The sequence below is a fragment of the Neohortaea acidophila genome, assembly GCF_010093505.1.
Source record: "Neohortaea acidophila strain CBS 113389 unplaced genomic scaffold BDY17scaffold_6, whole genome shotgun sequence".
NCBI lineage: Eukaryota > Fungi > Ascomycota > Dothideomycetes > Mycosphaerellales > Teratosphaeriaceae > Neohortaea > Neohortaea acidophila.
The window spans coordinates 813,853-829,951 of NW_022985515.1; the positions used below are offsets into that span (position 1 = coordinate 813,853).

At 56.2% G+C, this 16,099-nt stretch overlaps 7 protein-coding genes across 7 annotated transcripts; 1 reads left to right on the forward strand and 6 right to left on the reverse strand.

Annotated features, from left to right (window-relative positions):
• Positions 1-196: 196 nt before the first annotated feature.
• On the reverse strand, positions 197-1,629 carry BDY17DRAFT_354157 (uncharacterized protein). Its single transcript, XM_033738246.1, has 3 exons — positions 1,236-1,629; positions 1,058-1,184; positions 197-1,002 (listed from the first exon to the last, which is right to left on the reverse strand). The coding sequence occupies exons 1-3, from the start codon at positions 1,334-1,336 to the stop codon at positions 337-339; spliced, it is 894 nt and encodes a 297-aa protein (XP_033589174.1). The 5' UTR covers positions 1,337-1,629; the 3' UTR covers positions 197-336.
• On the reverse strand, positions 1,587-2,861 carry BDY17DRAFT_162738 (uncharacterized protein). Its single transcript, XM_033729735.1, has 2 exons — positions 2,044-2,861; positions 1,587-1,986 (listed from the first exon to the last, which is right to left on the reverse strand). The coding sequence occupies exons 1-2, from the start codon at positions 2,588-2,590 to the stop codon at positions 1,817-1,819; spliced, it is 717 nt and encodes a 238-aa protein (XP_033589175.1). The 5' UTR covers positions 2,591-2,861; the 3' UTR covers positions 1,587-1,816.
• A 372-nt stretch (positions 2,862-3,233) lies between these two features.
• Positions 3,234-6,437, reverse strand: BDY17DRAFT_346665 (uncharacterized protein). The gene is made up of 2 exons (XM_033738110.1): positions 3,767-6,437; positions 3,234-3,705 (listed from the first exon to the last, which is right to left on the reverse strand). The coding sequence occupies exons 1-2, from the start codon at positions 6,031-6,033 to the stop codon at positions 3,519-3,521; spliced, it is 2,454 nt and encodes an 817-aa protein (XP_033589176.1). The 5' UTR covers positions 6,034-6,437; the 3' UTR covers positions 3,234-3,518.
• Positions 6,438-6,514: 77 nt separating this feature from the next.
• BDY17DRAFT_281631 (luciferase-like domain-containing protein) lies at positions 6,515-8,708 on the reverse strand. The gene is made up of 6 exons (XM_033732059.1): positions 8,521-8,708; positions 8,299-8,439; positions 8,171-8,247; positions 8,087-8,108; positions 7,351-8,028; positions 6,515-7,296 (listed from the first exon to the last, which is right to left on the reverse strand). Exons 1-6 carry the CDS (start codon positions 8,597-8,599, stop codon positions 6,830-6,832), a joined length of 1,464 nt encoding a protein of 487 aa, XP_033589177.1. The 5' UTR covers positions 8,600-8,708; the 3' UTR covers positions 6,515-6,829.
• Positions 8,709-10,645: 1,937 nt separating this feature from the next.
• Positions 10,646-11,793, reverse strand: BDY17DRAFT_317234 (histidine kinase-like ATPase; the record flags this gene model as incomplete). The annotated part of the gene is made up of 2 exons (XM_033736074.1): positions 10,646-10,711; positions 10,741-11,793. The coding sequence occupies 2 exons, from the start codon at positions 11,791-11,793 to the stop codon at positions 10,646-10,648; spliced, it is 1,119 nt and encodes a 372-aa protein (XP_033589178.1).
• Positions 11,794-12,035: 242 nt separating this feature from the next.
• Positions 12,036-14,562, reverse strand: BDY17DRAFT_162816 (ASST-domain-containing protein). Its single transcript, XM_033729737.1, has 2 exons — positions 14,216-14,562; positions 12,036-14,149 (listed from the first exon to the last, which is right to left on the reverse strand). Exons 1-2 carry the CDS (start codon positions 14,387-14,389, stop codon positions 12,119-12,121), a joined length of 2,205 nt encoding a protein of 734 aa, XP_033589179.1. The 5' UTR covers positions 14,390-14,562; the 3' UTR covers positions 12,036-12,118.
• Positions 14,563-14,651: 89 nt separating this feature from the next.
• BDY17DRAFT_162791 (thioredoxin-like protein) lies at positions 14,652-15,672 on the forward strand. Its single transcript, XM_033729736.1, has 4 exons — positions 14,652-14,871; positions 14,936-15,354; positions 15,408-15,455; positions 15,515-15,672. The coding sequence occupies exons 1-4, from the start codon at positions 14,793-14,795 to the stop codon at positions 15,590-15,592; spliced, it is 624 nt and encodes a 207-aa protein (XP_033589180.1). The 5' UTR covers positions 14,652-14,792; the 3' UTR covers positions 15,593-15,672.
• Positions 15,673-16,099: the final 427 nt, after the last annotated feature.

The window sequence follows — 16,099 nt, forward strand, 5'->3', positions numbered from 1 at the left end:
GGGTGAGGTGAAAGGCCAAGTGTGAATGTGAAGTCGAGGCAGATATCAAGGAGAATAACACCTCCGTTTGACAACTCAAACAGCAAACGCGGCACCAAACCTGGGGCAGCCACTTACACACGCCGCGCAAACAAAACCTGATAAAGCACGTGAAGGCACGAGAAGAGAGACACTCCATGGACTGAGACCATGGGATAAGAGCAAAGGGTACAAATTTCTCTTACCCAAGAACTTGATGTAGCCACACTTCCGACTCCGCAAGCATGCAGTCCGCCGGGTAGCAACGCTTCTATCAAGCACGCAGTAGTGCCCACCATTCATAAGAGAAATGCACGGCTATTCCAGGTGAGCGTGAAGAATTCGGTTCACAATATGCTTCCGCCATGTTGCCAGCCGAAACTTCTCCCCACATTGGTAACAATTCCCGAAACCCGTACCGAGCGCCCTTTCACTCAGCTCCGCGATGAAGGTAGCAGCACAAGCCGGGCAGCGAAAGCGACACTCGTGCGACGACGGGACTGGTCGGTCGATGAGACACATCTTCGTCAGCACGGCGGCAATGTCGGCGGCCAGCTCTACTCGTGTTCGAACGACTCCTTCGAAGTCACTTTGCTCGGACTCCGTCGTGTTCGTAGTAGAGAGCGCTTTTGTGGTGATTGCGATCTTGACAATCTCCTCCCGGATCTCAGTGGTCGGCTCCATGGCGTCGTATGCGGATGTAGCCGCGATGGCGAGATCGTGTGCAGCCTCGGGTGACAAGCTGTCCTTTTGAAATTTTGGACGCAGGATTTCCGCTTTGAACTTCTCGATCGCAAGGGTCTTGAGAGGGGGCATGTCGTACTGATCGGCGAGAATGCACATGTTGGTATGGAGGCCTAGAGCCCCGCCTGCTTCGGCGTCAAGGTCGGTGGCGTAGTAGTTGAGGTGGTAGAGGTAGTCGACTAAAGCGGTCGTGCAAGAGGGTTCTTCATCGGTGAGATCGAGGCGACGCTCCAAGCCTTCCTGCAGGCAAGTCAATCGGCTGCCTCATTCGCAAGTCTTCGCGAACTCAACTTACTTTGAATCCTCCTTCGCACGCGGCCGCAAGCACTTTCGAATGGATCTGCAAGACCGTGCAGTGGACTTCCCATTCGCGTTCGCCGCAGATGATCACGAAGTCCTTGTCGGGGCCATCGCGAAGCAGGCTTGCAGCGTGTGTTAGCAGAGCAGAATCACTGACGGAGGCGGGATTTTACCTTTCAACCCTTTCCAAGAGCACTTGCCTCTCATCCTTGTACCCTTGCAATCCGTCCGGACCGCAGTCCAAGGCCATAAGCGCCTCCAGGCTTGTTTCCATCTTGGAAGTGGTAGCAGTGAGGTTGGTTGGGAAGACAGAAGTGATTCAGGAGAAAGAAACGAGGCTTTGTATTCTTCTCCGGTTGAAGTACTGTGAATGGAAAGTGTGTGAGGGAAATATGGATGTGAAGGTAATTCACTGTGCAGGAGATATGGACGTGGAGGAAACATAGATGTGAAGGAAAATGTGAATGTGAGGGGAAGTGTGAAGTTGACAAAGAGACGAAGTGAGCAAAGGGAGTAGCAAGCCTGGCACAGACCGTGATCTCGTGCTGCACAAACCTGAGGTAGCACGTGAAGATACTGGGAGACTTCAGAAATAAGACACTCCGTGATTGAGACCATGAGGTAAAGGGCAAAGGGTACAAACAGCAAAATGTCCCACCTCCACATGCATCCGCGGAGGGGAAGGGGATGTCGCAAGCTCAATCCCACTCATCCAAGACGATCCTCACTCACTCATCCTCCTTCGTCGGGCTGCCTAGTATTGGTTGTCATTGTCATTGCCGCCCGACGAGTTGTCACCAGATCCGTGGCTGCCGGGAAGCTTGTCCTTGATCTTGTCCATGAAACTCCTCTTCCCGCCGTCGCCGTCGCCCGAGCCATCACCCGAGTCGCCGGTGTTGCGGTTGGTGTTGTCGGCTGTTTGTTCTACTTCAGCGTTAACGCTACAAGATTACACCGAGGGGAGTGATGGGGAAGACATACGGTCAGGCTGGCCATCACTGCTCGACACATTCGGGTCGTCCTGGCGCGCGGCCTTGGGGTCCTCGGGCACAATCTTGCTCTCGCCCCAGTGCTTCTCGCCTAGGCGCTCGCCGCCGGCAGTAGGGATGGACTCTGGGTTCTCGTCCGCGCGCCCGCCGCCCTTCTTGCTCTGCTGGCCACCCTCGCCACCGTCGTCTCCGCCGGCGTTGTTGTCTCCGCCGTCTCCACCATCACCTCCGCCGGTGTTGCCGGAATTGTCGCCGGAGTTGTCGCCGTACCCGCCGCCAGTGTTGCCGGAGTCGTTTTCGGAGTTGTCACCGCCTGTGTTGCCGTAGCCAGAACCGTAGTTTCCGCCGCCGGTATTGCTGGAGTCGTTACCGTAGCCGCCGCCAGTGTTGCCAGAGTCGGAGCCGTAGTTGCCGCCGCTGCCGCCGTCTCCGCCAGATGACTGCTGCTGCTGGTAAGAGTCGCTGCCGCCGCCGCTGTTGCCTCCACCGTAGTTGCCGCCCGACTGCTGGTCGTCGCCCTGTTGGTCGTAATCAGACATGTTTCCGGAGTTGATGTGGGGGAGTTGGTGTGGTGGTGTTCGAGTGATTAAAGAGGAGGTGAGTGAGGTGAGTGAAGTGTAGAGGAAGAGGGAGAAAGTAGTAGAGAGGCAGCGGTAAAGAGCGGAAGGGAGAGGAGTGTAGCATGTGACGTAGCGTGGGACGCGCAAGAAGTAAGCCTTGATTTCGCAAGCTTGTCTTGCCGTGGCGGGGTCGCGCGCAAAGTGGGGGGTGGCACAGATAACAGCGAGCGGAGAGGCACGAGCAAGCCACTCACCGTGAGGAGGTTGTCGCCCTTGAAATCGCTGTTGGGATCCGACACTTCGGTGTGCGATGCCGTCTTCACCGAGCTCTCTGCCGTGATATCACATGCCAGTCAGCCATTGCACTTGCCGCGTGTGTGGGAGGGAGGGGGAGGGGGAAGGGGCGGGGTGGTGGAAAGCGCCTTCCCCAACTCGTGGGCAAACTCACCCTGATCATTCTGCAACTCCAGAAACTCGCTGTTGCCGCTGTCGTTCGACATCTTTGCTACCAGATATGCCTCTTGCCGCTCAATCAGGAAAAAGTGTGGATTGTCTTTCGCAAACGCCTGCACGTGGTATTGATGCAAGAGTGTCCCCCGGGCCAGGTAAACAAACCGAGCTTGAGGCATTTAGCAATTTCGTAATTGAGGGGCAGCGGGACCTCTCCGTGCAGGCCACATGAGCGACTACGTCAGCGGCGATCCCGGCCATCCGTTCTAGCCTCAGCCAGCTCCAGCCTGATGGACCATCTCCGACAATTGCTCATGAGAGGCGTGACTTCGTGCAACTACGACTAATAAGGTACTAATGTGAGCAGACACGCTGCGTTTCCCGTGGCCCCGCTCCCCATCGCGAGAACAATCATAACAATCATATCCCAAACCCGAACGAAGAGCTCCAATCCATCTCACGCCTGCTTCTTGCGGTTCCAGATCGATCGCGTGCGCGGTCGCCCAATAGGTGCCTCCTTGCTCCCATCCTTCCCAGCCGCCGAGGCAGGTAAAGATACCTCTGCCGGCCCCTTCTCCTTTTCTTTCGCCTTCTCCTGCGCTTTGGGCGCTCCACCGTCGTCCATGTACTTCGCCTTGTAAATCCTACACGCAAACAGGTCAGCAAACAATCACGCCAGCGAAGGCCACGAAAGCCACCACTCACCAACTATTCCCCGCCATCGACATGCCCCCCTCCGCCGCCTTGCGATACAGCTGCGCCGCCTTCTTCAAATCCTTCTTGCACCCACTGCCCTGTGTGTAGCAAAACGCCGCCTCGGCCAGCGCATCGCAATCACCCCAGTTGCCCGCCATCTCAAAGCAACTCAGCCCCAGCTGCTTATCCTTCGCGCATCCCCATCCGTTCATGTAGCTCACGCCTAGCTCGTACATGGCCAGGGCGAACTGCGCCTTGCGCTTCTTGCGCTCCGCCGCCTCCGCGATGGGATCGCCGCCGGGCTGGCTTGAGTTCTCCAGCGTCGTTTCCACATCTGCCACTTCCAGGCCTGCTGAATCGATGGCTTTGCGAAGCCACTTTACCCCTTCTTCTTGATTCGGCCGCATGCCCCAGCCGTGCCGACACGCGAGGGCATATAGCAGCATGCCAGTCGACAGGCCGGCCATGGCTGCTAGTCGGAAGTGGTAGGTGGATTTGTTCAGCTCGCCATCGCTATGCGTCTTGATCCCGATATCGAGATGCTCCTCGGCCGTGAGCTCGGTGGATGGCGATCTCTCGTGTAATGGGATGGCTTTGATCGTGCGCTCGGTGCTGTCAGTCTTGGCCGAGCGGACGGAGGGCGAGGACTTCTGGAGCGCATTCGCCTTCTCCAGCGTGCGTGGGATGGCGCGATTGCGGTTCTTCGGCACGGATTGACTCCTCTGCTTCGAGCTTGTATTGCTCCGCTCCTTTGGTCTACGCTCTCGTTGGTCGAGAGACGGGCGGCCATATAGTGTAGGAGAGTCGTATCGTTGCGGGGCTCGCAGGCCTCCACCGTCGCTGTTCGTTCTCTCCCGTCCAGCTGGTGCTGCCTGTAAGTGCGGAGCTTCCGGCGTCTGTCCATCCCATGTAAACTCGCGCTGCAACCAAGAATTCTGCGCTCTCTTCGATTCCTGCTCGGCGTCGTGCGGGCGGGAGAGCGGAAACTTCGTGTAAGTGTACGAGGTCGGTGGCCTCAGATCCAAGTCCTCTTGGAATGGGGAAACAGGGGCCTGGACAGGCGTAGCGAACGGCGTTCCGCCTTCATCCGCCGACATCTGGCGCGACGGCGGCTCGGAGCGCGTATCTTGGCTCGGGCGCAGAGGCATCTGTCGTGCTGAATCCCCCGAGGGCCGAGTGTCGAAGGATGAGCGACTGTCGAATGAGGGTCTGGTGTCCAGGGAAGGTCTTGTGTCGAGAGATGGCCTGGCGTCGCGTTCGGGTCTGCTACCTCCACTACTCATTGGTCTCGAAAAGGTTCTTCTTTGCGAGCCTGCCATGGAGTAGTCGGACATGGTTGAGGGAGAGGGAGGAACTCCATTGACGTAAGGTGAGAAAGGTGACTGCGGTCTGGATCTCGACATGCCACTGCTGCCGGAGAACTGTCGGGAAGCCGCGCGTACTGATCCATCCTCGTCCCCGCTATCTTGTGGGACTGAACGAACGCTTTGGATACTTCGTGGGGATTTGGGGACGGCGGGTGATCGGGGTGGCGCGAGGGAGCGTTGCGAGCGGCTGGAACCACCCGTCAGAGTGCGAGGAAGGCCAGGATGTGTGGGTGGTTGCTGTGTTGACTGAACCGAGTCCACGCTGTTTGTCAAGCTGGGCGTGGGCAGAGGAGATGCTGCTAGGACATTGATCACCTTCCTGTCCATCTGCTCGGGCGACGCGGCGCGCGGGAGGTTGCCGCCAAAGTAATCAGGCTGCGTGGAGCTCGGCTTTCCCTGATCGTCGCCCTCGGCATACTCATTGGGAGTCTCAAACGGTGTTGACAAGCGCTGGGCATGAGATCTGAAAGATCGCTCATTCCTCTCCTCTCGAGCCGCATTGCCCAAGACCGGATAGTGACTGGTTGGCCGATCCCTCCCTTGCCCCAAAACCAGCCCACCCTTCTTGCTCGACGGACTGCCCTCCTCTGGCAGCTCCACCACATCGCTCATGCCATCGTCGCTGCCGCTGGCGCCATTCTTTTGGAGGACTCGGAAGTAGTCCGGGCGATTGGCAATCTCTCGTGCCACGTCCGAGTGCCTAAGTCTGCTTATCCGCTTACCATCGCCTGCCGGCTCTTCAAATCGCTTTGCAAGTAGGCGGGATTGCATGGCGAATGCATCCAGAGGCGAGAGGGCCGGAGGCTGCTCGCCGGCGCGCGGAGGGGGGAGTTCCATGTGAAGCTCTGGTCGTGAGGGTCGGAGGAGGTCGGCGAGGGAGAGGGGCGGGTTGGAGGGTTTATCGGCCATGTTTGAGACGCGAGATTGCGTTTGCGATAACCATGCGAAGAATAGGATGTGAGGAGGGATGGATGGTCGATGGCGGTGCTGCTGAGAGATCTGCTCTCCTCGGTGAACAAGTGGGGGGCGTATATGGTTTCAGTACGTCGCGCTGGCGCAGCTGAGCCCCACGCTCCGCGGGCGGAGTGATGTCAAGGAAGGGGATTGGATGGGGTAAACGAGCGGACGACAGTGTGGGTGCTGTCAAACAGAGTGATGGAGGGCGAGGGGAGGCCAACAGACAGACGGACGACGGCCGGCGTACAAAGTGGTCGCTCAGATTCCACCGGGTAAAGAGATGCGTGATCTTTCGTGTTCCAACGTCGCGACTCCACGAGCTAGCCCCCTTCGGAGGCAGAGTTCAGGAACGAGGGAAGGAACGAAGGTTTAGCCCCGAGCCCCTGGTGGAAGCTTGGCCATCTGCAACTTTAAATTCCCCAGGCGTTGGCCAATCAGACCCGCCCTTCCCGGACTTCTCCCACGTCTCGTTCAGGGGTTGGGCCTCCCTCGGGGGAAATGCCAAATACCGTTGCTCGTGAGGGCCAATCGACGCGTCTGCGGCTTCTATGCGGCGCAGAACAAGCGAGCGCGCAGATCCAGCCTGCTGGCTCTGGCAGTTGAGGTCTTGACGCCTCTGACGAGGCTGAACTGCTCCACGGCCACTGCATGCACATCATCATGGTGGGTGAGAAGCGCCAGCCGTCCCTTTTAATCTACCTGGTCTGGTCTGCTCACAACTATGGACCCATTCGATAGCCATCCAGAATCATTCAGGAATCGGAGCATCCGCTTGATCCACCCCGGCCTTCCAGCGATATGTAGAGGCAACATGCTCGGGGAGTGTCAGCTTTTGGCCGGCCTTGGAGTAGAAATTCTCTCGATACGTGCCTCCCGGCACTTCATAGTCTTCATGAAACACTCCCCGCTTCCTCAGCTCCGGCACCAGCAGATTGCAGATGTCCTCGAACGACGACGGGAAGATGGCATAGGGCAGGTTGAAGCCGTCGACATCCGCCTCATCCACCCACCGCTGCATCTCATCTGCAATCTGACTCGGTGTCCCGACCGGGGTGGCGCCGAGTCCGCCGACGGTGATGTGTTTGGCGACCGTGTGCTTCGTCCACTTTGCGATGCCGGGGCTCGACTTCGACCACGCTTCAACTGCTGAGCGGATTGCGTTGCTCTCGACTTGTCGGAGTTCTTCATCGTCTCCATAGGGTGCCATGTCAATCCCTGTTCGAGTGTCAGCGCCATGTGTGAATCTATCATTGGTCAGTCCAGCCTCACCTGTCCAACCACCGAACAATGCCAAGGCTCCCTCAATCGATCCATATTGCTGATAGTCCTCAAACTTCCGCACAGCCTCCTCCTCCGTCTCACCAATGACGGGGCAAAACATGGCAAGGAACTTCAAGCTGTGCGGATCACGACCAAACTGCTCATGCGCCATCTTGCGGATCTCCGCAATATTCTGCGCAACCACACTAGGCGAATGTCCGGCCACAAACACCGCCTCGGCATGCTGTGCCGCAAACGTCTTGCCGGCCTTCGACGTGCCCGCTTGCAGCAACAGCGGCGTGCGCTGCGGCGACGGCTGGCAAATGTGCGGGCCTGGGACGTTGTAGTACTTGCCCACATGGTTGATCTCGCGGATGCGGTCGGGAGAGCTGAACATGTCTTTCTTGACGTCCTTGATGACGGCGTCGTCGCGCCACGACGCTTCGAACAGCTTGTACATGACTTTCATGTATTCCTCCGCGACTTCGTAGCGGTTGTCGTGGAGCGGTTGTTCCTTGCCAATCAGGTTTCGGGCGGCCGAGTCGAGGTATCCCGTGACGATGTTCCAGCCAAAGCGGCCCTTGGACAGATGGTCGATGGTCGAGAGGCGCCGTGCGAGATGATAAGGTGGCTCGTAGGTCGTCGCGACCGTTACTCCGATTCCTATGCTTTTGGTTGCTGCTGCCACTGCGAGGACAAACTACATCAGCATCAGAGTTTCAGTATCGCTGAAGTGCCGACCTACTTGCAGGGACGACGGCCAAGGGCTATCGAGTAGACATCAGCATACAGCACTTATAACTCAACCCCACGATCAATCAGCACATACCTCATTGACAGGCCATTGCGCTGCCGACCGAATCGCAGGATCGAGATTTCTCGGCCCCTGGTAGACATCGTACCCGCCTTTCGCACATTAGCCACTGCGTCTTTGAACCCTCCCACGAAATATCCTACCCAAGACATCCGCGATGAAAATGCCATGAATCTTCGCTTTTTCCAACAACTTGGCCAGCTCGACCCAATGCTCGATATCGTTGAAGTTGGCCGATTGGTCTTGTGGGTGCTTCCAGAGGCCGGGCGACTGGTGGCCGCTGCCTAGAGAGTTGCCGCATTGTTAGACGATGTTCCGTTCGAGAAGAGGGGTAGCTAGCTAGATATGGGCTCTGTTCAACGTACACATCTCGACAAAGGCATTCAGAATCAAACTCTTCTTCTTATGGACGCCGCTGCCATTGCTTTGGTTGTTGGCAGACATCTTTGATCGAATTTTCGTTTTTCGCACGGGCTGCAACTTATCGGAAGGTGGACTGACTACATGTATCGTTCAATGGAAAGAAATGTAGTCCAGCGATGATGATCTCTGCTTTGCCAGGTTTGTGCCATTGAAGTGGCGCCGTGAGAGGATTCCGAGCACGCCATTCTCGACGCTGATCACTCGGCGCCCGGCGCCTTCGTAAGCTGTATTTGCTTTCAAAGACACAAGATAACTAAGGAATGATTATGTTAATACTGTTTGAATGAGGCTATAGCAGGTGTAGCTAAAATTGAGCGAATTATAAACACCATTGAGTGCTTCAGAGGCGATGTCAAAGTACATCAGCAACGTCCGACAGCCTTGCTGCGGCCCCGCCAGCTAGAAGTAAAACGAACAAACACATCTGCGAGCAGCAGCTACGATGAGATCGGGAGCAAATGAGTAAAACCTTCCCAGCTTCCTCATGCGACATAATCGTTCACAAGGTGTGCGACACTCGCGTCGATCGCATTGCCGAGAATCGCAGCCAGACCGTCAGCAACCTCTTCACCACCGGGAGCACACTCGTTCAGAAGCATCTTCAGTCTTTCAGTCAACTCTGCAACGTCCGCTGCAAGAAGTGTCTGACCGAAGCTCTTGGCCGTATTCTCAATGTCCTCTCTGGAACTGGAAAGCGGAGCTTCCACCTCAGCCATGTCGACAAGACGTGAAATAGACCGGCAGGAAGTCGAAAGAGTGAGCGCCAGATTTAGAGTGCCTTGCTCCGCAGGAATCCGCTCGAGGGGCAGCTGTGAGGATCTGGTACGTGGAATCTTGAACTTGTCCGTTGTTCGTCGACGGCGGGAGACTGTGCGCTTTCGAGGAGGAGGTCGAGGCTCTTCGTCGTCGATGGCCATAGTATCCAAGTTCCCGCTGACTTCTCGGAGGATGCGGGCGTTGCTGGATCTACGACGTTTGCTCGGTCGAGGCTCGTTCTCTAACTCTTGTCTGAAGCGAGCTTCCATTGCAGCAGAATTGGGTTCCGATGTCTCCTCTCTCGTATGGTTGGAAACTGAGTTCTCGCTACTCTGAAATTGCGCCGGCTTGTTGTGAGCAACAGCGCCCGTGCTATCGCTCGTTCTCATGACAAAGTCACGAATGTCTCTATTGCATCTCGGTGGAGTGAGCGGATAAGGATCCTCAGTCAAATCGCCGAGATCGCCTTGTGTGACCAGACTGCCACGGTTGTGGTGGTAGGGGCGCTTCTTGCTTGAGCGAGCAGGCCTGCGATTCTCCTCCTCGAGATGATCGAACCAGACCTTCTCCCTCGCCCCCTGCGTTTTCAATGGGGACACGAAAGGGCGACTCAGCTTCGTCTGTTGTTGTCGCCTGTTTGAAGCGGACTGCGCCTTAGCACTGAGGTTGGGAATAGCCGCAAGTGGCGTGTCTGACTGGACATTCGACAGTTGTGAGGACATGGCAGCCTCGCCTTCTGACACCGGGAAATGAATGGGCGGCTCGATGAAGCTTGACGAATATCGAGGATCCGGAAGTGCAACGGGAGCCTGCAGGACATTGAGAGGGAGCTGCTTTTGCGGAGATCGCAATGGAGAAGATGGTCGAGGAGTGGGTAAGCCGTATGTGGCTAAGCCATTGGCCTTAAACAGATCGCTGCTCGGGAGACTGATGTCCTGATCATCTTCCATGGTGTTGCCAGGTGTCGGTCTGTAATCACTTCCCAGATCATGCACACCCTGACGTCGTACTGCATGCATTTTTGCCATAACCCAGGGGTTTGACAAATGCATATCATTGCGGCTCTGTTCCAGCTCCTCAATCTCGCCTTGAGTCGGGGCAGTAGATGGAGGGGCGGCGAAGAGGTGGTCAATGTCCCCTTTGTCGCAGCCATACATGTTTGCTCGAAACCTGGGGATCGGCTCGAAGCCTGTAGGACCCTCATCATATGTCTCGCCCACGCCGGCAGGTTCTGCGATCAACTCATCCGGAACGAGGCGCAACGCCGCTGGTGTCTCCTTTCTCGACCTCGGATTCCCCCATGATGGGTCCTCAAGTGAGGTGAAGAAGTCGTCGTCTTCTGAAAGCAGTTCGCAGGGAGCGGATTCGATGGGATCGCTTTCAATGACAATGTTAGGTTGCTTGACGGGTTCTTGGACTGGGTACGCAGTAGTCATGAGCTTTCTCACGACATCGAAGATCTGATCAGGGTTCTCGAAGAGGACGTCGTCCTTGGCCGGTTCGACGTTCGCATCGTAGCTGCGTTGGGGGCATGATATGTCCAGGTAGATGAACGGTTCCTTCACGCCTTCCCACGCCGAACCAGTGCTCTTCAAAGCTTCTCGAAAGAGCTTGATGATCTGCTTTGGAGTGCCTCGCGCAGTCGAGACTGGCCTGCGATCAATTGAAAGGAAGGCGCCAGTGTTGCTGACTTTGTGGGCATCGGCATCCAGCCGTGGAAGAAGAGCTTGCACGGTGAAACCTTGACATTCCAGGACTGACCACTCACATTGAGAGGCACACGCAGAACCTAAGACCTTAAGCGCTGCATCTTCGACACTGCCACCGGTTTTGGGAGCATACGTCCAATTGGCTTTGTCGTTCTTCGCTTTCAACACTCGTAACGACAAGCGTACGTTTGGCCTGGTGAAGACGTAGGCCTGCAGCATGCGCTTGATCTTCTTGAAGCACTTTTCCGTGTCCTTGAGCACGATCTGTCTCCGCACTGGATGCGATTTGAGGAAGTCGGTGATCTTGACCGTGGTGCCTACCGGCAATGATGCTCGATCTGTGCCCTCGACCTCGCCGCGCTGATCGATCTTCAGCACCGTGGCAACTTGCTCTCCCTCGACTCGTGTGCTGATGCTGAGGGAGCCACTCATGTCCGCAACGCTGGCCAGTGCTTCACCTCTGAAGCCCAGTGAGGTACCGCCGATGGAGTGGAGATCGTCCTCCCCCGAGATCTTGCTCGTGCAGTGCGGCCTCGCGATGAGATGGCGATCCGGCGGCGGAATGCCATGTCCGTTGTCTCGCACTAGGATTGTGTCGAGGGTGTTGGCCGAGATCTCGATTGATACGGATGTAGCATGAGCATCGAGAGCGTTTTCGAGAAGTTCCTTGACCACCGATGCTGGTTCGTTCAAGACTTGTGACGCCCCCAGAGTCCGCACAGTCGACTGCGGTAGCGTCTGGATGCCCATGGTTAGAGGTGGTGTCGGATGGCAATGAGGTGAGAAGACATTGCCTTGTCGGAGGTGTTGAGGCTCTCGCTTATGGCAGCCTGGAAAGATTTCACCAATACGGAAGGCACGATCGAGGTCTCGATGCGCCGCCCCATCGCGACTTCCCAATCCGGGCATGATTGCATTTCTGCCCGGTCACACCCCTCTTAAAGGCCTGTCAAGCTGGGCGCATCAGCCGTATTGGCAGCGAGAATGACAACTGTACATGTACCTTGCGAAAACCATCTTTTCATTCGTACGGCCAGGCAAATTGCCGCCCTCCTGTATCGAAGTCTGCATCCCGTCATTTCACCCCGTCCGTCCCCGTCAGTAGGACTTGCTCATGATCGAATCCTTCCCCCATGCCATCCTTTTCACCAGCATCAGAGCCCTTCGCTGGGTCCGACGGCGACTCTGCCTGCTCATCGTCTTCGCCAGGATGAAGCTGCTTGTCCGAGTCTGTGTAGCGCACAGCTCTCATTTCCTCCAGCTCTGCGCCGTCGTCGTTAGAGAGTGGTTCGTAGAATTGAGGCCGCACGGTGCGCCATATTATCGTGGCCACAAAGGCCGTCAGACAAACGAGGAGTCCTGCTCCCAGCGCGAGTATCCAAGTGAAATCAAAGGGTTGAGCGGCGGCTGTGTCATTATCCACACTCATGTCGTCGGTCGAGTCTGATTCATCGATATATTCTGCTTCGTCGTGTGATCCCATGTTGTCATGGGAAAGAGCGGCATCGTCCGAGGCCATGTCTTCTGTCGAGTTCGTATCGCCATTCGTGGTTTGGTCGTCGTTATGTTCAGGATCCGTATGAGCATGATCTTGTATCTGCTCAGGTTCCTCTATGCCGTCAGAAGCCACGAATCCCGAGGGTACGATCGTCTTTACGACCTTAGATCTAGCAAGGCGGTTGCCGTGCTGATTGAGCGCCTCCACCGTGACAAACGCTGCATAGCCTTCGTACGTGAGAGCAGTCTCGAAGCCATTTCGCTTCACCGAGGTCAGTAGCTTGTTGACTTTGCCCCTGTGCGCTCCTCCGTACAAGTTCCAAACTGCCACCTCCGTCGCGCCATTCCAGCTCACGTGTACCCGAGTTTGGCTCGCGTCACCGACCGAGACTACGTCAGAATGCACGCTGGGTAACGTGTTCGGCTTGCCGATCCAGGGGAACTTGTAGGCTCGGTAGGTCTTGACGACGATATCGAGGGAGGCCGACAGCAGCAGTTTTCCATTCGGAGCATGCTCACTGATGAGTACTCTGGGTGTGAGGTATTCCCGGGTCAACGGACTGCGCTCCGACCAATCGAGGAAGACGTTACGACCGGGTAGCAGCTCCATGTTACCCCGCGAGTCTGAATCCTCTTTCATCGGATGATCGTAGTGCGCGACTACTTGTACAGTCATGGGGTCGCTGCTCACATCCAGAGCGAGAATCAAGCCGCGAGCATAGGGGTAGCCGAACGCAGAGTTTCCTGGAAGCGGCCATGGAACCATCGCGTTGTCGAGAAGACTGATGAGTAGATGTGTATCGTTGTGAGAGACCAGTCTGGCGTCATGCTGTCCCAAGAATTGACCGTCTCCGATCCAGACAAAGTCGGAATTGTGACCATTAAGCCGCCATATTATTGCGCCGTCCTTGTGTGAGATTTTGTAAACGGTGCTGGTGTGCCGGGCAGAAACGAGATAGTCGCCGTCCGGAAGCCGTTCGACCGAGTTGATGTGGAAGTAGTCCCAGCCACGCTCACAGTTATTTGGAGTCACGAGAGCTTCGCTCACAGGTATGTTCTTGTCCGATGACCACTCCCACAAGACCTCTCCAGTGCTCAGGCTGGCGAGTCGGAAGCCATTGTGGTAAACCGCACAAGACCCGTTGAAATTGACTACGGCCATGTCATGCTGATCCAGTTCGTCGCGAGTGATTGACATGATAATGAGCTCATCGTCTTTGTCGTATATCTGGAGATCGTGGATGTTCGTCATGAGCGGCTGACATTTCGAAGACGCGGCGTCACCAATACGAAGATGCCGCTTCTCCTGGTAGCTTTGGTCCAGGACGATTGCGGCGCAGTCCCGAGGATGGATGAACGAGAGCGAGTCTTCCCCATCGACTTGAGTGACTTTGAAGTCGAAGCCTTCATAACGCTCACGGCTGCTTCCGAGAGTCGCGCCGCTCCAGATGAGCTCACCGGTTTGATCGTAGATGTACGGCCCGGACCAGTTGCCGACGTTGACAAACGTTCGGTCGCCGTCGTAGATTGATACGAACCAGTATCCCGGCGCCAGAGCTTGCTCGTCGTACACGGTTACATTCCATTTCGGCGCGTTAAGGTCAGGTCTCTGCAATCTCGGGGTCAGTTGAGCCGCTCGCAATCGGCCATTTGCAGCACGGGGTTGAGTGCGTACTGATAGGTAGGAGAAGAATTGGGTATCAGACAGCGAAGGATCGGATCGAATGCGCTGAATGTCATGCGCCTGGGCGGCCGGCCATGCAAACGGCAGCAAACACAGATGGAATGAGAAGAGCTTGAGCAGCGAGAAGCGAGAGGTGCGAGCGGCTGGCGAGGCCGTGCACGACATACCTCGATTCACCGGGAGCAGATGGCATGGAAGAAGAGAAGGAGGGCCATGCCGACATGTTCGATTTCACGACATGGGGTGCAGATGCGCCATCCGCCCCACCCTCGCGGTACGTACGTGACACGAGCGTCCAGCTAAACTGCCGCGCCAGACTTCGCTTGCCCGCCCGGCTCCTTGTTAAACGAGATGTATCAGATATCCGCGCCGAGCGCCGTTCCCCGCCCCCGCCTTATTAACTGGCTTAAGCTCTTTAGCTTTTGCTCCCCCAATGGCGACGGGAGCTTTGCGCATGACGTTTGCGGGAAGCTCCGGACGGGCAGGGAAGAAGCAACGACTCTCAACTCAAGACCGACGACATCTCTTTCGCCCATTTGCATCTCCCCAACGCTGACTCCAAGTCATCATGGCCCTGAACCCGAGATTTGCAGGCCAAAAGCTCGTGCCCAGCGGCTCGGGCAAGACGTTACATACGCTAGAGTTTTGTAATTCCGCCTATTTCCCACTTGCAACACATGGTCATTGAACTGATCGCTCTCCGACCCACAGTCCTGGACTATGTCTGTCCATTCTCGGCCAAACAATTCAAGACCCTCTACGAGATCATCCCGCTCGTCAAGCAAAAGTACCCCGACAAAGTGCAGTTCATCTTCCGGCAGCAGATTCAGCCATGGCATCCATCCTCTACGCTCGTCCATGAGGCAGGCGCCGCAGTGCTCCGAACCAACCCGGACAAGTTCTGGGACTTCTCCGAGAGGCTGTTCGAGAAGCAGACGGACTTCTTCGATGTCAACGTCGTGAACGAGGCGCGGAACAAGACATATGAGCGGTTGGCAAAGATTGCAGGAGATGTAGGCGTGGACAGCAAGAAGGTCTACCAACTGCTGGAAGTGCCAGACAAGCCGGACAAGGATGGCAACACCAATATTGGCAATGGGGTGACGGACGACATTAAGATCATGACCAAGGTCTGTGCATTATGATGAAGCATGGCCCGGACATCCTAGCTAACGCAAGGCAGACAAATCGCTTGGTTGGAGTTCATGTCACGCCGACGGTGATGTTCAATGTGCGATATCATACCACGCTGTCCTCTTCACATGCACATGCTAACCACCCCACAAACAGGGCGTCGTCGAGGGCGGCATCTCTAGCTCCTTCACCAAAGAAGACTGGGATAAGTGGCTCGCGAAGAACATTACGTAAACCGTACCTGGCTAGAACACCACTACAACGCACCATCTCCACGCCACTCTTCTCAACAATCCACGTACCTCTCCGTGTCCGTCCTACGAGGGTGTCCAACTACTCACAGTCGGTGAATGAGTGTACATCTCCATGTTGATATGAGTGAGACGATAGCGATATGATGTGTAGGGGAGGCGGCGGCGCAAGCTTTGGCCCCAAGGCTGAGCCACGCGCTGCATACCACGGTAAATGGATGCTACAGGCCGGTCATGTTTTGACTAACAGCAGACGCTTGCGTTCTGGCACTCACGAAGTATTTGACATGGTTTTTGAAATCACGGCTGAGAGACGAGTAAATAGAGTATGATACTGCCATCTCGGAGCAACGCGATCGCATCACCACATCTGTTCGGGGTATCTTAACGGCGCGACTCCGCCAAGTGACAGAGATCCTTGCCAACGGTCTTCGTGTCCCAAGAAGTGAACGAAAAAAAAGCAGAACACGCCCCAAACCAAGCAGCCGGC